This window comes from Sylvia atricapilla, chromosome 1 (assembly GCF_009819655.1).
Source record: "Sylvia atricapilla isolate bSylAtr1 chromosome 1, bSylAtr1.pri, whole genome shotgun sequence".
NCBI classification, from domain to species: Eukaryota; Metazoa; Chordata; class Aves; order Passeriformes; family Sylviidae; genus Sylvia; species Sylvia atricapilla.
Window position 1 is genome coordinate 20,504,184 of NC_089140.1, and position 24,416 is coordinate 20,528,599.

Below are 24,416 nucleotides of genomic sequence, written 5' to 3' on the forward strand. Positions count from 1 at the left end.
TGATTGCTGCTTCTTTAGGCAGTTTAACAGTCAAAAAGTTTCTGCTGTCTGGGTCCAAGAGGTTTTAAGCTTTAAGTGTGGAATCAGTACATTACTAATAGGATGACACAAATCTGATTTCACCTGCCTTCAGCCAAGAGAGAATATTACAATCTAGTCTGCCTAAAAAAAAGTCCTAACATCTCCCTCAGTAACTTCCCCATCATGTCTGTGGCTTCCATTTGAACTATGTCATCTTGCTCAGAAATGAAAAATCTCTGTTCAAAAACTGGTGTTGAGGAATCTTGCAAATCATGTATTACAGAGCCTCTTAGTTTCACTAAGGAAATGTGTATTATTTTTTCTTTAGTCTGAATAAAATGGTACTGTTTTCTGCATTGTCGTAATTCTCTTAAATATCTGTGTTTTGAAAATTGGATGTACTTGTTTGAGGGGGATAAAAAAGTCTCCAGAGCTGTGTCTGTTTCTGTATTGAAGTTCTACTCTGTGTTTTGGGGAATTGATTTAACATCTCACCAAGTCAGCGATTCCTGAGTTGGTTTTGTGCCTTTTGTCAGTGGGGATAGTTAAACACAGTCTTGATTCTGTTTTTCTTAGGTTCTGCTTTCAGGCTTCTTTAATGATGCATTCCTTATAGTAATTTTCAAGTAGTAAATGTAATTGCTATGGAAAAGCAGAATATCACAGTTCGACAAAAAGTTATTTAACTTTCAGGAGAAGTTCTTTAGAAGTGTTGCATTTTCTCATTGTTTGAAATTTACACAAGCTTTCCTTTGTTAGGTTGGATGTGTGAGAGCTGCTTGTCTGCTCGAGCTCCTTCATGCGTTTCCAGGGCATTTCCACACAAATATGCTTAATCAGCTTTTAGAGGGAGTCTATTCTGTAACAAGAATTCCCAAGTGAGCTGCAACTTTTAAGTGAAAAGGAGGAGAAGCTTTGAAAAAGTTATCAGGTCTTTGAATTAGGAAGGGAGAGTCTCAGGTGGAATACTTCAGGAAAAGTTCCTGTCCTTTTTCCATGGTGGTTTACATCTCTGGTTTAGACTGAACATTGTATTGCTAGGAGATTGGGTAGGATACTATTAGCTGTGTGCTCTCTTCCAGTATCTCCAGGCTTTTGGGCCTGTGAAGTCCTCAGTAGCTCTTTATTCTTGTATGTACCCAGGGAGATATTGGCATTAAAAAAACGAGTGTCTGAATCATGAGTTGTGAGAGAAAGCACAGACCTTGCCTTCCCAATTGCCCTTTTAAAACTGTATGCTAATTTAGATAATAATTTGAGGGTCTTGATTTTTTTAAATTTTATTTTTCTTCTGGAGTACCTGGAAAGCATAGTAAGGCTTAGCTTGTTAGGACAGTGCGTTTTAAAAACTGAAGGAGTAAGTGGGAAAAGCGATTTCTTTAACAGTATTGGAAGTTTGTTCTTTAGATGCTGTAACTTTGTTTTAGGAAGATGAAAGGGTTGGTTCTTGAATACGTTTGTAAATTGAGACATTCATCCAGCTTCCTTTCACGCTAGGTGTCAGTGTTAACATACCTGTTCTGTAATCTCAGGTGTAGTCATGCTATTTATTGTCCTTGTGGAGACACCTGTATTTAGTTCTCAGTTACAGCTTGTGGTCAAAAGGTCAAGACAGTAATGGCAAATAATGATTTGTATGTTGACCCTTAATGGTCTGTGAGTATTTATCTTGTGAAAATCCTTATCTTTTTTGCCCTCAATGTCACCAAGTAAACCTGGAAGAACCTGCTTGGTCCTTGTTAAAATGTTTGCTACAATCTTTTCAATACCCTGATTTCTCTTTCATCTTAGTTTTGACTAAGATAGCCTTGAAAACCTGAAAGATAGTAGATGGTAACTGCATTACTGAAAATTAAATCCACTGAGATCATCCCAGTTGTGCTTTCATCTTCTCAAACTGTAAATAGTTAGCTGACTAGCAGTCATTCGTACGGTGTCTCGTAAGGTCATTTGTTAATGTGTCACTTGAGCATATTGTGAGATTATTCAAAGGCACGTGGCTGTTTGCCTTGTTTCTTTTGGTTTACAAAAGTTTTTTTAGAATTGCCTGTGTTTCATCTGAGGCTTTGTAATGCCGGCCATAATATAAATATCCTGGTGGTTGATACTGATCTCGGGTACCAGGAGGTAGGGTCACTTCTCTGCCTGCAGCTGTGACAGTAACCACAGCCCATCTTCTTGGATAAAAAGCCTCAGTGAAGGTATTGTGTTTAGTAATAACAAATAGTGTGACATGATGAGCAATGGGGTAAACAATGCTCTTTTTATCTCTTTAGCTTCTGTAGATTCTATTACTCTCTTACTCTATGAGTTAATGGTTGTTTATTTACATTATTTTTAGTGTATTTTTATTTCAGGGTTTTAGCTGTGGGCTTCTTACACTGTCCTCTCTTCAATAACACCTCTGTCCAAGAGAGGAGAAGCTGCCAAGTTTGGTATTTTGGGATCTTTAACTCAAAGGAGGCAGCAGCTGAGTTTGAGGCCTAAGGCTTTACTGAAATGTAAGCACAAATGTTCTTCAGGCAACTTAAAAGTTTTATTGGAAGAGTAGACATACCTCAAATATACTGGTGCTATTTTTTTCATAATGGGAAGTAGTACACCTCTAAAGTAACACACTTATTTCTTGCAAGTTGTCAGAGGATAAGGTAGTGGCAGTGGGGCTAGGCAGGTTGACTTGGGATTCCTGTAGCCAGGGAACTTGCTGGCCACAGAGACCTGCACAGAGGTGGAAATTTTGTAGAGGTGCACCCTCTTTGGAATTTTTTTATCTACTAATTAGATGCACAGTTAGTTTCCATTTTTGGATCTATAAAGAAGGGAGGTATTGCCCATATGGTTAGAAAAACCATATGTTTTTTATACAAAGTTTCAAAGACAACACAGCAGAATTTGATTGTGTAATTTGTCTTTTGTTTTTGAGCAATGCTGTAACACAACTGAACAAATACATTATTTAAGAGTAGTAGAGAGAAGCTAGAGTTTTCAAATTATTTTTTTTTTTAATTTTAGAAAGCTGCACGCATGCAGAAGTTGTAGCTGCTGTTGATGTGAACACTCTTGCCAATGATGTTTATAAGCACAACTTTCCCAGCACACCATTATGGGCAAAGACTATTGAGGTGAGTAATCAGTGTGTTTTTTACTGTAGTCTGGTGTTTGTAAGATGTAAGTTGTTTTCACTGTCTTTATTAGTAACAAGAGAAACCAAAAGATTTGTGTTATTATGAATAAAGCAGTTTTACAATAACTTTGGTTGCTTGTGCTGTGGTTGCTTGTTGAAGTAAGAGGGATATTCTTACTGCAGGCTTTTTCTTGAAGTCTTGCCTGCTGCATCAAGAAAGGTTATATAAATGTCAAAAGGAATGCTTACCACCAGTAAAGGAATCTCAAAAATCATATTTTTAGATAAAAAAAATATTTTCGTGTACTTTGAAAAATTTAATTAAGTACTTGGGGGCATGCCTTTGTTTTGCAGTTATAGTTGGGCTCAGAGAAACTCAACAAAAGGTATTGGATTCAACACTTTAATCTTTTTTCATGGGCTCAACAGATAAAATGTTTTGTCTATTAATTACTTGGAATTCTGTCACTTGCCAAATTATTTGAAAAATAACTAAGTAAATTGAATTTTTGTTTTAATAAATAACAGGCAAGATAGGCATGGAGTTTTGCTTGGATTGAGCTAGAAATTACTGTATACTTCCTAATCTTTCACAGTTTTACAACATGACAGTAAAAGATACTATATCTGTTTTAAGACGCCACCTTAAGTAAGAGTTAATTAGATGGCTAAAGGTTAAATGCTTATTCAGCTCTCAATAATAACTGGCTAAATGGTAGTTTATAGTTTTATAGTGGAAAAAGAAAAATTCCTGCTTGTGTCATTTTAATAGTAGATAAGAGCAGATTATTGGAGTTGGTAACACCTTCTTCAAATATAATGGGAAAAAATAGCAGCTTTTGTCTAGTTTTTTGAGAGTAATTATGTTATATTTGCTGTATAGATATCCCTCAGAATATGTAAGGAGTGATTTCTTTGTCCAAGTCATAGTTACTTGATCATTGTCCTTTTTTCCTCCTGGTCCCTTAATGTGTTGACCTTCGGGTGAAAACTTAGTTTAGAGGAATTTCCGCTTGTGCAATTAATTCCTACCACAGATGTAATTCTTTCTTTTCTGAGCAGAATTATCTTTGTAGAGGAGAATTTCGGCCATGCAATATCCTTGACTAATTTTTATAGGGGAAAAAATATGAAATAAACTTCATAGGGTGCCTTGCCGAAAAGCTCCTAAGAGCTAAAACCCATAGGTTGGATCTGTAAAAATTACCATATTTACATTTGAGCTACTTTTATTCTCAGATGTTTTTACATGTATTTTGAGTATGTGAACACTGGTTCTGATGTACATATCTGAATAACGATACATTATTTTCAGGAGAAATAACAGGTCAGTATCTACTGAACAAATACATTATTGTAAGAGTAGTAGAGAGAAGCTAGAGTTTGCAAATTATTTTTTTTTAATTTTAGTATCTACTGAAAGAACCACTATACACCTCAAAGAATGAGCAGATACAAACCTCAGAATTATGTATAAATGCTAACCTTATCAGTGTTTTGTTTTATATTCAGAGCAGTGAATGCATATTTACATTTTATGGTTTGCGAAGGTAGAAAAGATTTTGAAATTACTAGGTCAAATGAGAGATTGCGTAGTTTTTTATTAAATGAAGCATACAGTGGAAGTAAGTGGGGTAGTTTGATCTGAAAGATGACTTGAGAATTTCATACAATTCACAACACTCAACATTCTTCTATTTTTTTTTTTTTTTCTGTTTTCAGGGCATAACACTGAAAGAATTCGACAAATTATCTTTTGATATGATTTTGATGAGTCCTCCCTGTCAGCCATTTACAAGGTACGTACAGTTACTGCACTATGTATGGTCAAAGGAGAAATGTTATCAAGGGTGACACTTGTCTGTGGGTCATCTGTGTGTCTTTCTCTTCCTAAGAGATGTGTTGTATGTAGTTTTGTTCATCATGATGTTTACTGAAGCAAAGGAAACGCAGCAATTTGCACCTTAATTGATCACATTTCTTGCCTATATATATATATTAATTCAGTTTAAGTAAGCTTCTTACAGCACCAGTTTTGTGCACTGTATTATTCCTCTAATAGTGAAATTTAGTGTTTAGGAGTGCTGCCTTTCCTTTTAAATATCAATCTAATATTTTCCTGGGGCAACTCCAGAACACTCTTGAGTTCTGCCTGTGACTCAAGAGTGTAATCTGGTTTTATTTGTACTTTGAAAATTGCACATGCACACAGTTTGTTCTGAAGGATATTTCTATTTTAGCCAAGATTGGACGGATAATGGCTTTGAAATGATTTTGTGAATGATAAAGAGGAATATCTTGCTGATTAAGGATTGAGTTTACTGGGATGTTATTTGTCAGATTAATTTGTAATTCAGATCATTTGACAGCAGTGACCAGTGGGGAAAGATTCTAGTAACTGCATTCATGCAAAGTAGTAGCTTCATGAAAAAAGTCTGTTGATGGTGATAATACTGATTGTGTAAGAAAGTATATCTCATTGAGTGTCCTAAGATTGAAAAGAAATCCCTGTAAAGTGGTGCAGATCTATTAGGTGTGCAAACCAATGATTTATATAGGAAACATTTCAGATTTTTTTCTTTCTAATATGATGATAAGAAAATTCTGTGTTTGACTGATTAATTTAGATACATGCTAAAACCCTTCTACAACGTTTTATTCTTTTTTTATGAGCTAATACAAGTATAACCTAGGAAAACACAGGCCTGGAATCATTATCATTTTTGTAACCTACATAATATGTCCAGTTTAGTGTTACAAAATTGGTTCTGAAGTTATTCACATGGGGCTCAATCCTGCTAAATGGTGAACAATGAGGCTTTAATTCATAGAAATAATTTAATATATTCAGTGCAAAATAGCAGGGTATTCCCAGAAACCCAGTGGGGGTTTTTTGTTCATTCAGAGCCAAGTATGTTCAAAGGCTTTGCTGGACAAGACCAGAATGCTAAAGGCTTTGCAGCCTGGGGAGTGGATTTCATTACTGAATGCTTCAATTTTAACTTTGCTGTGAGCTGATGGATTCCAGGGACAGACTTTCATTCCTTAGAGCATCCCTCAGGACAGTGTCTCTGTAAGCAGGTCCTCCTGTCTGTACATGATGCTTTTTCAGAATCTCCTTTTGAAACTCAAAGCAAAGTGTCAGCATTCTGTAGAAAAATGTAACTCAAATGTCAGTCTGCTCTGAGTAATGCACCAGTGTTTCTTTATTCTTTCTTAGAATTGGCCTGCAAGGTGATGTGTCTGATCCACGGACAAAGAGCTTTCTCTATATCCTTGATATACTCCCAAGGTATAAATCAACTCTACCGCCATTGTAAAGCCCCTTTTGTAACTAGGTTTTGTTGTAACTAGGTCTTCTCTATTTCAGTGAGAAAAGACATCTGTAATGTTTTAGAGGGATGCTGCTAGTCTTACGTTGTATTCCATGTTTGTTTTCAGATGATCATATGTAACTTAAAAATGCTTGTATTTTACTAGTGTTGTAATCACCTCATTGCTGTACATGCTTTCATTGTCCAATTTGCTTTTCATTGCATGTCTGTTTAAACTGTGCCTAGATGATAAATGAAAAGAAAGAGTTCTTTTCCGTTCAGTATCAAATTTGCATTGATTTTACGTAGAAGGAGGAGTAGATAGTATAATAGTTTGTCTATTGGTCTCGTGGAAACATGAGAAGTTTTTTAAATATTGGGGAACAAAAGGTTAGATTCAACATATAGTCATCTTTTGAAGAGGTACCATTTGAAAGTTGATTTAATTATGTTATTGACTGTACGATGCATCTTCCAACCTCTTCGATTCTTTCTTAAAGTCTCTGTTCTTTTTGGTGCTGTTTCTAGATATCTTGGGGCAGATTGTGTATTTTTGGTTCCTATTACAGTCTTTTGTTTGGAGTAGTAATACTAAAGAATTCGAATAGCACTACATTGTTTGAACTGTGTCCTTGTCTTTGTATTCATCTGTCATTTTTTGCCTGGTCAGATCCCAGTTCCTAATGAAACAGGCATAATTATTTGGCAGTCTTGCTTCACCTGGAGACTAGGACAGCTGTTCCCTATATATTCCTCCATTAGTTCGTCTTGCTGTCAGGATTGGAGAAGAACAGATGAATGTTTTGTGTCTCCCTTTTTTTTTTTTTTTTTATTTTTTTAATGAATGCTATGAACACAGAAAGAAGCCAGTACCAAAAAAACCTTTCTTTCAAACCACTGTTAGCACTGGGAGAAAAGGGTCTTCATCCTTGTTCTAGAAACTTCATGCAGCCAACAACATTGTCTTTGCCCTTGTCATGAGCAGAGTGAGAACAATGACACAGAAGGGCTGAGTGGCTTGGCAGGGCCGTACTTAAGAAATCTGTGGCAAAGAACACAGAACGAAACACAGATTCTGTTGCCCACCAAGTTAGACAGTTCTTAGGTGAAAAGAATGGTTATTACTACTCGCCTGCTTCTGTCAGAGACACAAAATTAGGGAGAGAACATGGGTTGTTCGGAAGTTGCAAAGGATGTCTTTTGTGGAACAAGAAATGTAACACAGGTTTTTCAACTGATCTGTTAAAATGATAAATAAACCCTGGCAGATACTGAGTAAGTTAATAATTTGTCAGAATAATAGTACCTTCCATATCCTTAAAGGCATCCTGACCTAGGGATTCCTTTCCATTAAACTGAGACATGGTTAAGAGGCTGGCTGCTTTTGGACATTATAGGGAAATGCTGCTTCCCAGTTGCTGTGGGCTGGATAAACAGCAGAAGCTTTTCCTTCTCAAAACCAAAGCTTTAGACACTCCAGGACTTATGTTTTTATCATGACGATGCAAAGGACCTGGGCTTGGCTGTCTCACTTTTATCTCAACACTCCAGGAGACACTGCTAATGTCCCTTATCTCCCTGGGGAAGGTTCTTGAAGCAGCACTTACTCTAAGTAGCCACTAGAAGGTTCAACATGATGGCTTCTGTAGAATTTCTCAATTCCGGTGGATTTGTGTTTTACTAAGATAGCACTTACATGTTTTTTGATTACGATATATTCGTGAGAGCATGGAGTACTTCAGCCCCTAAAAAGGAAATTCTTAATACAGGAATTATCCCATTACATTCTACACTGATATGGAATGCATGCAGTTTATGAAAAGGGTAAAATAATTTCTCATCCCTTGCATGTGCTTAGCTTTTGTTCAGCCTTTTGTAATGAAATATTGCTGAAATGAGGCTCAGAGATGGGATAGCTTGGGATGACAAATATTAGAGATAATGGAAAGGACAATTTCAAGATCTAGAAAGACCTTGGAAATCCTTGGTGCATTCAGCCAGCAAACAAAGTCCAACCCAAATGGTCCAGATACTGCCTTTTTATCATGTCCAAGCCAAACCTGGCAAAATACAGTGCTAAAACATCAAAGTGCTGCTCTTCTCTTACAGAAACATTTTTAATGTTAATACTTGCCATGTACTTAACACTTCTTCTTTGTACAGTGATTACTTGCCTTGTGATCTGTCGATCCTCCATAAGTGCTTGCATTTCAGGCTGTGCTCTGGATTCATTGCTGAAAAAGAAGTTTCACAGTAGTTAATGATGATGGGTGTGGGTAGACATACCAGCAGATATATTCTCCATTCCTCTGCAAGGAATTTGCCTGCTTTTTTCAGCTTAGTATTATTTTTTCATTATTATTTTTAATATGTATTAGATTTGGTGTAGTTTCTTGTACATTTTCTGGTTTCTTGTGAGATGCATTGGTTCTTTTAATTCATGTAATGTCTTTAATTGGTGGTAATTAAAAATGTGCTGAAACAAATTCTGCTGTGATTTGTTCCAATGGAAGTCCAAAGTCACTAACTTTAATAAGCATGAAGCTCCTGTCTGGGGGCATTAATATCCTACTTCTGGATGTTATTCTGAGATCCCAGTGTGTGACAGACATTCTGTGTCTACATTGGCCTTATTACAGTGCTACAGAATGTTTCCAGAGACTTGAATCTGAATCGTCTATGCTTCTAAACTGTTGAAACAGCCCCTGGCACAGTTGGGGCATGTTCATCTCTCCAGAGATTTAATATGCTGGTTTTGGAATGTGCCTGTTTCCAGACCTTTGCACTGATCTTGCCAAAGCTGAGACACCTCCTTCCCTTCCCCCCATCAAAATAAAAAAAGTCATGTTTAGAAAATTGAGAATATCTGCAGTTTGAACTCTAAATATGTTGTGTTTCTTAAATCAGTTAAATTAATAGTGGTTCTGATATATTATCAGAAAGGTTTATGTGACATTTTGACATTGATTTCAGGTACAAGCACAGGTACTTGAAAACAACAGTTTTATGGCTAAGTAGCAATCGGTGTTCCCCCAACAATTATATTTCTTATTATACACCGAATTGGTTGAATAGTTTTATTGTGCTTTAGGAAATGAACAGTGATAAACATTTTCAAAAGTGCATACATGGAGTACAAGAGGGTACAACTCTTCATTCTAACATATGTGAGCTTTGTGGTTTTTAACCAGCAGTCCGCATTTTTAATTCAGTTGTTTTTTTGAGGATACTAAACTTTTAACAGCTAGCATGATGTGGAAATACTTTGATCTTTCTGCTAGCTAAACTTTCTGCTAGATCTGTGGATGAATATAATGTACTTTACATCTTGTTACTCTGATTTGCCTTTTTTTTCCTTGTAGGCTTCAGAAGCTTCCAAAATACCTTCTTTTAGAAAATGTTAAAGGATTTGAATCCTCTTCTGCAAGGTAAACTCTAATTAATATAGGCAGGGTTTAGTTTGCAATAAGGATATATTCTTTAGAAGGAGAAGGGATTTATTCTTTAGAAGGGATTTTTATTTCCTAGAATTAGATTAACAAAATAGCTTGAGATGGGACAGGAATTAAAATCTTAGGTTGTGAAAAGAACTTGCTAGATAACTCATTATGTCTCTATGCAGATAAAATACAACAGTATTTTATTTCAATTTTATTTGATGAGTATTTGATTTGATTATCATGTTTTCTTTAGAAAAGGTCAGAATTAGTTTTCAAAGAAAAATAACAATAGGTATAACACTCAGAGGTTTCAGGGGCTTATTGGTATCTTATCAGGACCCCATGGTATCTTGTGTTATGGTCACAGAACATACAGGGGCTTTCTTGAGTACCTTTGTTGATAGTAGATCATCTGTGGTTCAGGGCTACCATCAAATGGTCCAGAGATGCAGTAAGAAGGTCCTATTTAGTCTTGGTCTGAAATGTGGAAGAGGAAAGATGTCCCTACAGTTACCTAATGACAGCAGAAGCACTCTCCTCTCTTGTGACCAAAGCAGGAGAGAGTGAGTTGAAATCTTTTTTCTCAGTTCTCGCTGGAATAGAGTGGGATCTTTCCATGCCCTCCTTAAAGCACCAACAGCCACCCTGCAGATCATGCTCTAATGAATGTGGCAGGCAGCTGGGAGACATCTCAGCTCTCTCACTGGTTCAGTGTTCGTTGTCCTCTCTTGAAGACCCTGGGATTCCCTGGGCTGTCCCTTGCCAGCATGGGACAAGCTGTCCTTCAGAAAACACCCCTGGTTAAGACACTTGTTTTCTCTCACAACACGGGGAATGCAGTCTCACATACAATACCAGGTACAGGTCACAGCTCCTGCCTTTTGTATAGTTCCAACCTAGTGCAGTCTGCATGGAATACAGAAGAAAAGTCTTTCTAAGATTATTTCCCTTATGATCTTTTTCCATTGTTTATAAACCACAGTCCCATCTGACTTTTATAATTAAAGGCACTGATATTTGTCATCCCTCGATTTAGCCTTTTTGTTAGGCTTAGCTGGTGCTGTGTATTTGAGCAGAAGGAAATAGTGAGCTATTTGTAGTGGTTTTAATCTCCTGTTTTATGATTCCAAATAAAGAGAGTATGTTGCTCTCTGATTACTTTCCCTGTTGACACACTACAATTACTCTCCTAGAGCTGGGATGTTTTTTGAAGAGGCATTTACACTGTAGTAAGAGTGAGGTGCCTTTGAATGTATAGTAGTCTCTAACACTGGACTTCATATGTCGTATTTCAAATTCAGTAATGGATGAGATATTTGCTGTCCAATTATTGCAATGAATACTTTGGTAAATATGATGTTGAATTAATCTGTTTTTATTTAGGTTTTAAAAAAGGGGCTGAAGACTATGTGAAGGGAGTAATTGCTTTTTGATTCCTTTCAGAAATGAACTTTTGCAAACACTAGCAACATGTGGATTTAAATATCAGGAATTTCTCTTGTCTCCAACCTGTGTGAGTAATAAAATTGCTCTAACATTATTTAATAGTTCAAAGTGCACTGAGTCAAAGAACGTTTGAAAATTCTCTTTTGTATTAGAAAAGAGAGCCATGCCCAATGCTGAAGGTACACTTGAATGAGAAAACCAACTGACATGACTTCTGATTTCTCATACTGTATATTTCATACTGTCTCATAAAGAATAACTGTATTGCTGTTTGTGTTCAGATCCCAGTCCCATATTGCTTGGCTACTTTTTCATATTTTTAAGAAGGCATGAATTTACACTGTAACCACGAAGGTGGTTTTCCCTGCAGGAGCCTCATTGCTTCAGAAATGTTGTGCCTCTGGATTTCCTAGCACAGAAAATGTGACTGTTTCTTGTGGGAGGAGGAGCTTTGTTTCTGTGTTACCTTGGCAACTGAAAAAAAAGTTTGAGGGAGATTTCAGATTGTGCAAGACTAACTGGAATCAGTGAAGTATAAATATTTGAGAGTAGCTTGAAAACCAATTGTGATAGATTTATTTAATTGTTAGATGTCTTATAATTCCTTGTTTAAAGAGGCAAAGAAACTATTTGCTTTTAACAGAAAACAGATAGTACCTGTCCCAAGAAATCGTGAGGCATGTAATTTTTTCTTCTTGCATCACATAAAATTTTGTTTACATTTGTATTCATTGACAGAGAAGTCAAAACTATGAGATACAAAGAATAATTGCTCGCTTAGTTCTTTGGAAGTACCTAGATATGGAAGTTACAAGTGTGTAGGTATTATCAGCTAATACCTTGGGAATACCCTGGTCAAAAGGAGGCTTCAGGATGACCTAATTGCAGCCTTCCAGCACCTGATGAGAGACTACAAGAAATACAGAGAGGTCTTTTTACAAGTCTGTAGTGATAGGACAAGGGGAAATGGATTCAAACTTAAAGAGTAGTTTTAGGTTAGAATCAGGAGGAAGTTCTTTGTGATGAGGATGGTTATGCACTGAAACAGGTGTTGTGAATGCCCCATCCCTGGGAGTGTTCAAGACCAGGTTGGATGGGGCTCTGAGCAACCTGGTCTAGTGGAAGGTGTCCCTGCCTATGGCAAGGGGCTTGGAACTAGATGACCTGCAAGATCCCGTCCAACACAAACCATTTTATGAATCTCTGATTCTGTGAATACTGATATCTCTGAAGTCACAAAATATATTAGTATGTCATAGTCCTGTTACTGCATATAATAGTAGATAACTTGAATGATGCTGTAGATGATTTTTTCTTTACTATCACAATGGACTAAAGGCTCCTGAATTTTGATTGCAGCTTGGCATTCCCAATTCTAGGCTGCGGTATTTTCTAATTGCGAAGCTTCACCAAGAACCATTTTCCTTTGAAGCTCCTGGTCAAGTGAGTCTATTCATATTACTTGAATTTGCTTCATTTCATGAAGGTTGAGGGTTAAATTTTCAGTGATGTGTGTTGATGAATGGAGAAGAAGTGATTCCAACAGAAAAGTTAAATTCTGTCTCCTTTTTTCAGCCTGGATACTGAACTTTGTAAGGACTGATGTGCATGTCTGTGCCTTCGACGGCTTTAATGCACTGGGAGATGTGTTTTCTAGCCTGATAGTGGGCTAGAAAATATGTCATACTGCTACATTGTTTACACACTTGGAAAGGTCTTTTTGCAAAGGCAATTATTTGAGGTTGTTCTGGCATCACTGCCAATAGATCAACTAATCTCAATGCTACTGCTTTTGAAATCTTCATGAAAGTAACATCTAAAGGTTACTTGCTTTATTCTGAGCATCTCTGAAGGAATTCTTACGCACTGTATGGTTGGCTGTCAAGTTGTTTATTAAATACAGTTCTTTAATTTTATTTTTGTCACAATTTCCACTTAGATATTGACAAGATTTCCAGATCAGGATCCAGAAGATGTACTCAAGGAAAAAGTCGCCAACAAAGTGGGTGAAACCAGTTCTTCTTTGTCCTCTGAGGAGAAAAATCTGGACCCCAGCATTAGTCCAGATTGCAGCAGCAAGAGGAGTTTACCAAAAGGGGCCTTTCTATTTAAGCTTGAAACAGTAGAAGAAATGGAAAGGAAACATAATCAGGATAATGATTCCTCTATTCAAATGCTAAAAGACTTCTTGGAAGAGGAAAACAAAGACATGAGTCAGTATTTCTTACCACCAAAGTCCTTACTGCGATATGCTTTCTTGTTAGACATTGTTAAGCCCACCTGCCGGAGATCCACATGCTTTACAAAAGGGTAAGTTGCCAAGAAAACGTCTTGCTAAATCATGTCCTGAAATTTTAAGTGTATTTTCTCACTTGTGTCCTGTAAAATCACAGAGGTGCTTCATGAAAAAATCCTAGGCCTTTCGAAAGAAATCTCCTTGTATAGTGTGCATGCTGGTCCAGTGGAGTGCCCGCATGTGAATCTGTCTGGCAGAACATCATGTGCCCACTCCAAAAAGGCATTCACAAAAGACAGTTGCCATTTGTTGTTGACCTTCACAGAAGCTTAATTACCCCTGCGGAAATATGGTTCCAGTAGACTGGAACCACTATAGTGCTGATTCATTAATGAATTTCTTTATATTGCTCAATGAAGTTACGAAGTGTCATGCATGACAGATCCATTCCTCATTAAATCTGTCTCCACTGTACATTTCATTGATTCCTTGGATTTTTCAGCTGCGTAGATCAGAATAGCTGTGGATTGTCATGAAACCAGTTAGGTTGCTGCATTACAAATCCTGTTTGATGGAGCAGAACATTGGTGCTTTTCTGTCTAGCAGTTTCCTGATTTGTACCTTGCAATTTTAAGTTTGACTTCCAGAAGTTGATGAGTGTTCTGAAACTCCGTGGACAACTGGCTTTTCCACAGAATTGAATTGTTCTGAAATATTCCAGTTGAGGCCTTCAAATTTGTGGGATTTTTTTAATACTGATAATTTTTTCTAATTGGATTGGTTTTTTGAATTGCTGAGTGTTTCAATAAAATGGCTTGGATGATGAGTTAAAGTTAATTGTAGCTTTTTTTAATTAGTAGGAATTAGACTGCCAGAGTGACAGAATTCCTGCAGATTTTTTTTTTTTTTGATTTTTAACTTCTAGATAACAAGAAGAAAAAGAATTTCATATGTTTGAAATTTGTGCACTAGGAAGGGCCTTCACTCAGCTCTCATTGATACACATGTATGTGCCTTTTCTGCCTTCACTCTTTTGAGTTGAGAGGGAGTCAGCATCTTGTGGAATCTCTGTGTTAGCTAGAATAGTCAAAAAAACCCCTTAGCCAGAATAGTGTCTGATGTATCTTACCTAAGTCTTAAGTGTCATCGAAGGTAATTGGCCACTTGTGGTTTCACTAGAATACATCATGTTACTTTGTGGTCATGTTTATCAAAATCACTCTGAAGCAGGCTCCTGAGTAGTTAATACCAAGTCTCTGTACTGGTAGTGGGAAATCTGACACCAAGGGAACATGACTCTTATGCTGATATGGAGGTACTTGTGGTGGTAGTTCTGTCTGATTTACCATCTTTGTTCTGTTTTTCAAGAGCCTCTGGGAAGGAAGGTTGTCAACATGGTTCTCAGTGTAATCATCTCAATTTACAGCTCTGCATTAAGAGAAAGTTTATAGTTACATCTCATTAAAGTCACTTTCTGAGGCCAAGAATAAGTCCCTGCTGTATCTGTTTCAGAAGTTCTGTTTTTATGTTTCTCTAAGCATGAGACCTAGGAAAAAGACCCCTGAATGGGGTGGAACCGCACTCCTGGTAGTACAGAGAATCCCTCTGCTGCCCTGCCTGTCTGGTGTCCTACTAAGTCGCACTGACCATCAGCTTTGAGAGTGGGAGAAAATTTTCCCTTTTTCTCTTTGGTTTTCACGTATTTCTAGCAAGGTTCATTTGATGGAAATAATCTGAGTATGCCTTTTCTAGTCCTTGCTAATTCAGGGACCTCAAATGCTGATAGTTATCAGTGATTTTTGCTATACCAATATGTCTTTGGAAAGGCTTTGGTGGAGTATACAGCAAAATGTAATGTGTGAGAGATCAAACAGGTAATTCTGTGTGCCCTTCTGACACTGAATTCCTGGGCACATAGTGAATGATTGCTGAGTTCTGTGAGACGACTGCCCACACTGTGGTTTCTGAGTATGCTTGTGGTGGCTGAAGTTTTGAAAGGAAATTTCCTATTTTGAAGGAAAGGGAAATTAAAATTATATCTAACTATTCTAGATATAGTTTTTCTAGGCATACTTTAAATTTTTGATATTATATTGACAAGAGAAGTGATATCTTTCAAAGTAGTGCAAATATCAATTACAGAAGAGCTTTCTTGCTTTGTGGAAATTACTTTTTGTCAGTCATAATATATGACACAATATACCCAGAAAAAATACATGTATGAAATGAGAAGATTTTTTTTAAAGCTTTTTAAAAGAGGGAGGGAATCTTGAATCAGATGAAATTGAAGACTGTAATTTTTAAGCCAACTTCTTTCATTATAACTTGTCATGAAATGTCAGAAAATCAATACATCATTTTTTTTCCCATGACAAAATTTAATTATGTTCTGGGTCTAAGGTAGAAGTGTTAACTTTTCTGTAGTCAGCTGCTTCAATAATAATTAATAACAATCCAGCTAGCATTACATTAGCCATATGCCCACATTTGTATTATAAAACCAACATACACACGCAACACAGCCATCAAAGCACATGGACACCAACTGGATTTTTTGGGGGGGAGGGGGAGGAGTTCTGTACTCTAGTGCCAGTTGTTTAGACAGGAGTATTTATTTCTCCCAGTAAATCTCTTCAATACCACTTTGAATTGTACTCCATTTGTTTCTTTTGGCTCAGTTATATTACCAGATGCTATATAAGAGGATGAGGATTCCACAGTGCTGTGTGTGTTACATCATTAAACTATGTGTTAGGGAATTTGCAGAATCCAACTAACCAATTAAAGATGATGTATTTATAAAACAGATTCCACATGTATTTAATCTGTAATAGTGTTTAGGTCTTCTGATCCTGAGGAAGATTTGTAACCACTTTGTTTTAAAATGAGTGCTGCTCTGGCTCTTATTGGCAGAGGTAATTGTAGCTTTTTCAGCTGAGGATGAAATACCCAAGATTGAGCCATGCTCGGTCATCGTGTCTGTGCTGAAGGGAGAGTATTCCTTTATTCACTGTGGAATTAGAGATGTTTGAAACATAACTTGAGTCATGCTTTAGGAATGAGTCCCAAGTGGAACAAAAGACCTTTATAATTGTCTTTACAGTTGTACAGATAAAACTAGAGAAGAGTGTCTGTTAACAATTGATGCAGACCGCATCCCTCTAATGCAGGGGATCTTCTGAAGTTCTTCCACAGGACAAAGCCATCTGTTGTCTTGGCTCACTCTTTTTCTGTTCAGAATGTTCAAACTGCCATAGTTAGACCAACAGAGCATGTTTCTGAAAGCCCATAATTATATTTAAATTACACCCTTGAAGAGACTAGAGAGTAAACATGTTGTTAAGCAATCAACCACAAAGCATGCAGAACAGCTATCATAGGTTTCAGAATGCAAATTTACTCACTGTTTACTTGGATTTAAGTTTTTTCTTCTTCTTTCTTCTACTGCTCTGCATAGATGCCTGGCCATTGCCCTTCCTTCAGTGGAAAATTCACAAGCAAACAGAAGTCTAACCTGACTGAACCACTTTGTTCCTAATGCTTTGAGATGGAAGCTGGATGCTGACACTAGTGGTCCTCCTTTTAATAAGGAGAGCTAATTTAAACCCCTGGGACCATTTGACCTTCAACACATTTTGCCTTAATGTAACATTGGCTTAGGCAATGTAGATGGTTATTTTTGGTGGTCCTATCCTTGAATTCCTTGGCTTTGTGTAGTTGCCATGTATAAGACAGTAGTGTGGATAAACCCTTGAGCACTGAGGACAGACTCATCCCCATAGAGCACATTCAGAGGGTACTGCACTCCAGGGGTGAGCAGAGTTTATAGCAAGGCCTTCTGCTTTATCTGTTCAGGAGGCTGTTTGTTCATCAAGGCAAAGGAACCTAAGTAACCTCCCAGCACCTTTGCAGTTGTCAGTGCAATGAAATCCAGTGAAAATATTAATTTAAGATTGTTATTGTTCTTGTTAAGGTATGGACACTATGTAGAAGGCACTGGCTCAGTTCTGCAGACAGCAATAGATGTACAGGTAAGTGTGTAGTCTAACATATTAGAATGACTTTTTTTAAAACTTGAGACTTGTTTCAAAGCTTGGTCTTTTTCTGCTCCTCCTTTGTTATTCTGAATATTATAAGAAAAAAATTAAAATGTACATTTTGTGGCAACTGAGTTTCAAATTGGTTTACTTTGTGTTTCTGGACAGTAGTTTCTTTACACCAGAATTATACCTCTGTCTCTCTGTTACGAGAATATGAGTTGCTATTATTTTGTTACCTGTAGTGTCATAATACAGAGGCTTCACTGGGCTATGTGAAAACCTTAAAAATTGCTAGTTCTATGGATAACCTACAGTACAGAGTTATGAATCAAAGGCTGCTTTTTGTACTCATATAATTGTGTATATATATCAGATGTTTAACATGTTCGAATTTCAAGACTACTGTTTATCTGTGAAGAGTATTTTGAAAAGTTCTACTTTTGATACTAAGTTCATGACCAAGTGGTATTTGATCATTGAGGAAGGTAATAAATGTACTGGTTAATCAGCATTCAAAGACACTTTTCACAAAACAGTACACAAGATGTACTTTTGCAAAAGTATTGAATGAAATATTGTGCTTACACAAGCCCTTCCTCCTCCACATCTCTGCTGTCCACTAATATTATAGGGCATTTCTAAGCATAAGAGGAATGCAGCTCTGGAATTCAGAATAATCTCAAAGTGAGTGTATTAAAACAGCTGCATCCACACAGCTTAATTTGTATGAATGGTCTGTTATTGAGTTACACTGAGTCACTGTTTTTTGTCATTAGCAAATGTTTATTCTTTGATTGCTCCATTAAGTATTGAACTAGAGGAAGAAATTTCATGAATGTCCTTATGGCAACATTGATTTCTTTCTTGCAAGTCCATGTGTTGAGATGTTGGCTGCAAAAACAGAATGCAAATGACACTTTCAAGCAAAACATGCTATTGTCTTTGTCACTTCGATAATTAAATACTCTATTAAGATGTTACTGTAAATTTTACATATTTGGCCTGCATCAGTCGTATTTCTTGGTTTTGATATTCTTTATAGCTTGAATCAGTGTTTAAACACATTGATGAGTTACCAGAGGATGAGAAGCTTATGAAATTGTCAACATTAAAACTGAGGTACTTTACCCCAAGAGAAATAGCAAATCTTCATGGATTCCCCTTGGAATTTGGTACGTGCTGTAAAATACCCACTTCTACCTTATTCTTCAGAAATGCCAATGTATTTATTTTTTTTTTAACTGGGACTAATCCAATCTTTTTATATTGCATTTTTTCCAGACCATTCAGTTCTTATGATTGATTGATTCTTGTTGTTTGGCTAACTTGGAATTTCTCTGAATTTCCACTAGTTTTTTTCATGTTGTGTAAGAGCCAGCTTCTGTGGTGAGGTTTATCTTCATAAGCTAAGAAGAAGGTTTTGGCATGCAAAATGCTCTGTTAGTGAAGTGCAATGAAGGAATTCCTTTGTTTAAAGTTGAAACTATTTACTCAGCAGCCAGTGTTACTCACAACTATGGTAAATCAACATATCCTGCCTGCTTAGGACGTCTGTCTGTGGTTCTCAGTGTTTGAGCTGCTTGCTTTCTCCCTTCCACACATTTACAGCTGCTGATAGGGCATTTCAGATGATACAGACAGTTCTTTGTTGAGGAATAACCAATCTCTTAAGCAATCTCTATTCTCTAGACAAGACAGCCCTTGGTCAGTTACTTAATTTTCTAAATGGTTTTGTTTTTTGAAGAAGGAGTCAAGGAACAAGACTCAGTAGTATCAGTATGCTGGATACACATCAACAAGAATTAAATCTGAAGTAAATGCATTAGAATTCTCCTTGTAAAAAAGGGCAATCAGGAAAGTGTAGCTGTTATTATCTGCTAAGAAATTGTCCTGCTGACATCAGATCAATTTATTGTCACTCAGCAACAAAAGCATCCATGCAATCATGCATGGAAGGGTTTCTGTTTGAAGAGACCTTAAAGATCATCTATTTCCAACCGCCTTCCACTAGACCAGATTGCTCAAAAAATAAGACAGCTGTGACCTTGAATAATTTGTTATATTTTGCTTTGACTTCCTTAGTGACTTAGAGTTCTAAAAATGTGATTTGTTTCTATGTATTTCTTTCACAGTTTTAGTTTGTTATTTAATTTATTACATTTTATATTTGAAATTGCTACATTTGGAGAACATTATCAAGGTTGCACAGTGAAACTAGAGCTGCTAGCACTAAGCTTATGTGTTCATGAGCATTTGCAAGTGTGTGCTGTGTTGTTACATACCAACATGCAGTGTTTTTTCATAGCCTCTCTTCTTTAATGGGTCTGTTCTATTTGCAGAGAGCCTTTTAGCACAGCCCTGTTCCATATTCATGTAGGGCAATGTCAAGATATTTGAACTTAACAGAGCTGGATTTGGCTTGTATAGGCTTATCATGCTGCTCAAGGTCTCTTTTGAGCACAAAATTGCCCATTTTCTCTTCTTTTAAAAACACATCTGAAGTTTTTCTGCTGTGAAATCAGTCTCTGCAACATCACTGAGAGGTGCAATACGGTTAATGTTGTTTGTATTTTATAAAGGGAGAACTGAGACAATGGAGAAATTTATGTTTGGAAGACTCCATTACTTTGGGGTGAGCAGTTTGTGAAACATGACTTTTTTAATTTCCTAGTGCTTGGAGTGATACCATGCTTTTTGTTCAGAGCTCATCTGCAGAGACACCTGTGAGGTTCAGTATTTTTGCAAACCAGAACTGAACTCTGAAGACAGGTCAGGCTTCTGAATTTGAGGATCATCCGGATCGTCACCATGTAACAGTGTTCATTTAGCAGACCTGTCTTTTGTTGGTTGGGATTCCACCTCTGAGAGGAGAGTACCCTTTTGCCATAATTATGGCCGTTAGTATTATAACTGTATTGCAGTTCTTGTAGTTCCCTTCCCTCTCTATACTGCTTTTCCAACTTTGATGCCACATAAAGCAAGCCTCTCTCTCATTCAGTGGTTTGCTCTCAAATATACTCCTGAGTCATAGGCAGAGCATGCATTTTCCCCTGCACTGAGTCACAAGTCTGACATTTCTTTGTGTTTACAACTTCTCCCAATTTTTGTGTAAAAAAGTGTTACTCTTCTCCAAGCTGATAGAAATCTTTACTGAATTCAGGTACTGTAATCTCAGTTTCCTTTGAGAATTTGCAAGTTCTGGATTTTGTTTTTCAAAGTGGATGTATTTATGGCTGCAGCACAGGGTGTTGCCCTGACAGCATTTCTCCCATGCTAAACTTCAAGTAATTGTAGTGAGATATGGTATTTTCAGAGCAAATGTGTTATAAGTTCTCTGCTACTGTGTTCTGTAGTGACAGCAACATTTTCAAAACCAGGAAGCTTGGAATTGCACCCACTGCAAATATGTTATTGGTCCAAGAAACTGAAGAATGAGGAAACTATAAGCTGAAAACTGTGAACAGACTGTCAGAATCTTTGTAACAGATGCTGTTACTAGTGCAGCTATAGTATCATCAGAAGAAATTTAGACAATGTGATTGTCTAAATGGTTCTGCATTTTAAGAAGTTGATGGTCTTTTCTTATATGTGAGGTCCAGAGTTAAAGTCATCGTTCATTCTTACCATGACCAGATTTATTTATGCTTTTAACATCTAAAGGCATAAATAGTAATTGCACTATAGTTCAATGAAATACTGCAGTCATTTGTCTTAGTCACTCTGGTGGGTCCCACAGCAATATCATTAAAAGTGAATAGAGCATTCTTGCACCTGTGACCTGCTTTCATGAGAGTGGTGTTAGGACGTGTTTTCCATTTTTCTTATTAGCAACGTGTGCAAGCTTTTAGGAAACAAAAGCCAGTATGGTGGGGAAGTACGTGCTGTTAAGACCTCAATGTCCTCAGATACTGTGTGTGACATAAATGCTACAGGGAGAGCTGTGCAGTAAGTGCCAGCATACTGGGAGGTGTTGAATCTGACCACTTGATGTAGGCCACTCTGAAGCCAAGAAGATAGGAAGTGTAACATTGAAATACAATGTTAACAGTCAGAAGGAGGAGGCTTGGAATAAAGGAAACCATGAGTTCTTAAAATTCATTCTTGGCTTTCAGTTGCCAAAAGGTAGGAGAAATTCTGACATTTTCAAGATTCAGATAGGCTTCTTGGGCTGTAAGTGCATGCATGTGTGTGCATAAATACATATTTATTTTCATGTATGCTTTTAAAATGCTTTTATTCTGTACGTTATTCATCGATGGAATGTGAAAACTCCATCTAAGGAAATGTGTGTGGGAGTGCAAGTGATTGTTCCAAAGGGAGAAGAACGGTTGCCCAAATGTGAGTGCCAGGAAGCTGGGCAGAGTGGATGGAGCTGGCAGAAGATGTGTTTACCAAAGCAGTCCACATTCGAGGCATTAATAACTGGCAGAGAAGGATGGAACAACTCCTCCCAGACACCACCTCCTCCTCAGAGCCTCCTTTGGCTCAATTACTGTCCAACCTCATTCTCTCCTGAGCTCTCTCTGGAAGACAATTTTTTCTGAAGAGCTGTGAAAATTTCAGAGCATACATATCACTTGACTTGCACTCACAGTGTGCTTGTGCATCTGAGCTAATGGGGTGGCGATGACCTCTGAGTCAAAGGTGTTTCTTCTTAGGGATTGATGAAATGATTGAATGTGGCCAAGTTTCAGCAGTTTGCTATATGACCCTAAAAATTAAGTCACCACTGCTGTTCATCTTTCACTCAGGTTGAAGCAAATGTACTTTACCTCACAGTTGGAGTAAGGTAAGAGTGCAAGCAAGGACAGAGCAGACCAGCTGGCTGCTCGAAACTGCTTCACTCTCAGGAGCTTGGTAGTCAGTACACAACACAGCCCTTTCACAATACCTGGGCTGGTGTCATTTTTACTGGCGCTCCCTTCTTTCTCCCAGGCTATGCACTTACTATGTGAAGGACATTTCTGATGCTGTCTGTATTTCTGAGTGTGTTTAATGGGATTGGTATTGAAATACACGGAAAATTGTTCAACTGCTCGATCACTCACTAAACAAGCCTTGCTCATCATTTAATCTGTATGGGTGATACATTGCACTGAGAGACTTGTGATTTGCCTGAGCTGTTAGAGGGGATCATGTGGGAACTATAATATAAAGCTTATTGAGAAGTGCAGTTTAGTCCATCTGCAGAAATGTCACATTGTCTTTCTGCTATGGCTATGTTCTTCTGTGGCTGTTATCTAGAGTGGCGTTTGGCAGGGATTTAGTACTGCTGCCCCTCCCCGAGACTGCTGGGTGTTTTGAGCTCTCTGAAGGGAAGGTAGATCAGCAGTAGTTACACAATAGGGGAATGTTTTGAAGCTTCTTGTGAAACCAGTACTGGTAATAAAAGAACTGATACAAATCCAATCAATTGGCTGTGAATTGGTTTTGTAACCTCATGAAATTTTGTTGGGGGGGGGGGGGGGTTGGAGGGAGGGTAAATCCTGCTGCAATCTGTGATAACTGCAGTAAGAAATGTTCACTGAAAAAAATTAGACTAAAAAGTAGGAACGAAGTCAGACTAGTGATGTTGCACTATATGTTTTTGTTTTAGGTTTTCCTGAAAAGGTCACAGTAAAGCAATGCTATCGTCTTCTGGGAAACAGCCTCAATGTACGTGTGGTGGCAAAATTGATCTCCATTCTACTTGAATAATTTAGAACCTGAAACTGGTGCACATGGACTGGTGACAGAAAATACTCTCATCCTTTAGAAGAAAGCTGATGGAACCTAGACAAAATACAGAGCTTACCAAGATACTTGTCCAGACATTTTGCTGAACAGTTTGGATATATTTTTAATAACTTGCATTCATGATGGATTTGAACTGTATAGGTGTTTTATTTAAATGGCAGTTTACAGGACATACTTGCTTTATTTAAATGTTTTTTTTTTTTCAGTTTGCAGAATGAAAAATAGCAGCATATGCAAATACTTCAATTGGAAAGGATAAGATTATTGTATTTTTTTTTTAATCTTAAAACTATTTTCTCAGTACTGTGTGAAACTGTGTCAAAGCTGTTTTAATTAGATGCAGAGACCAAGTTCTACGTGTAAAATGTCTTCATCTTTAAATGTAAGTGATGCATTCTGAAAAGATTTACTATATATATGATCTGAAATTTTGATATAGTTTTTGTAGCTCATGAAACTAATAAATTCAGTATTTTATATGCAATTTTTAAGACGTACTGGTGTTCTTTATGGCTGTCTCATCTTTAATACTTGTAGGATTCTGTAACCCAACTATATTTGTCTGGAATGATTTGTTTAGGTGCAGCTGAATGAAAACATTGCAGGATTATCACAGGCCTGACAAAACTTTTCTGTTTCTCTGCTCATATTTTTCAGGATTAAGATCATTGCTTCTTACCCAAGACTTACATGTGAAAGACATAAAAAATTTTAAAGCTCCATGTTTAGGTTCCTGTGAAATAAGAATTGGAGAAAAACTATATGGGCTTCTTCTGAAAATTTCTTCACAAATCTGTATTTCTTCACAAAGTGTATGTTGAGGTGAATCCACTGCATGTGGCCACCCCGAGTGCCACTGCTGCACAGTGCCCCACAAAGCTGAACTCAGTGGGTTTGTAATCAAGTCTTGTGAGCTCAGTACCTCTGAAATAATAGAGAAAATGATGGGATAACTGAAAGCCCTCTAAAGAAGCATGTGCTGTACTTGTTTTCTTTCCTTGGGATTTTCCCATTGGCATCTAGATTAAAACCAGCTTGAGTGAGGACGAGGTGAGATGA

At 37.2% G+C, this 24,416-nt stretch overlaps 1 protein-coding gene across 4 annotated transcripts in view; it reads left to right on the forward strand.

Moving 5' to 3' along the window:
• Positions 1 to 23,841, forward strand: part of TRDMT1 (tRNA aspartic acid methyltransferase 1) — a 40,943-nt gene extending 17,102 nt beyond the window's left edge. For 2 of the 4 annotated variants that reach the window (XM_066316683.1, XM_066316689.1), the window contains 10 exons: positions 3,034 to 3,143; positions 4,868 to 4,944; positions 6,366 to 6,437; positions 9,822 to 9,887; positions 11,343 to 11,412; positions 12,705 to 12,788; positions 13,285 to 13,655; positions 17,555 to 17,612; positions 18,664 to 18,793; positions 23,218 to 23,841. In XM_066316683.1, coding sequence (XP_066172780.1) covers positions 3,034 to 3,143; positions 4,868 to 4,944; positions 6,366 to 6,437; positions 9,822 to 9,887; positions 11,343 to 11,412; positions 12,705 to 12,788; positions 13,285 to 13,655; positions 17,555 to 17,612; positions 18,664 to 18,793; positions 23,218 to 23,318 — 1,139 coding nt within the window. In that variant the 3' untranslated portion in view covers positions 23,319 to 23,841. Of the gene's footprint in view, positions 1 to 3,033; positions 3,144 to 4,867; positions 4,945 to 6,365; positions 6,438 to 9,821; positions 9,888 to 11,342; positions 11,413 to 12,704; positions 12,789 to 13,284; positions 13,656 to 17,554; positions 17,613 to 18,663; positions 18,794 to 21,614 lie in introns of all 4 variants that reach the window. The other 2 variants (XM_066316674.1, XM_066316700.1) reach the window with 2 other exon arrangements.
• The last annotated feature ends 575 nt before the right edge of the window (positions 23,842 to 24,416 follow it).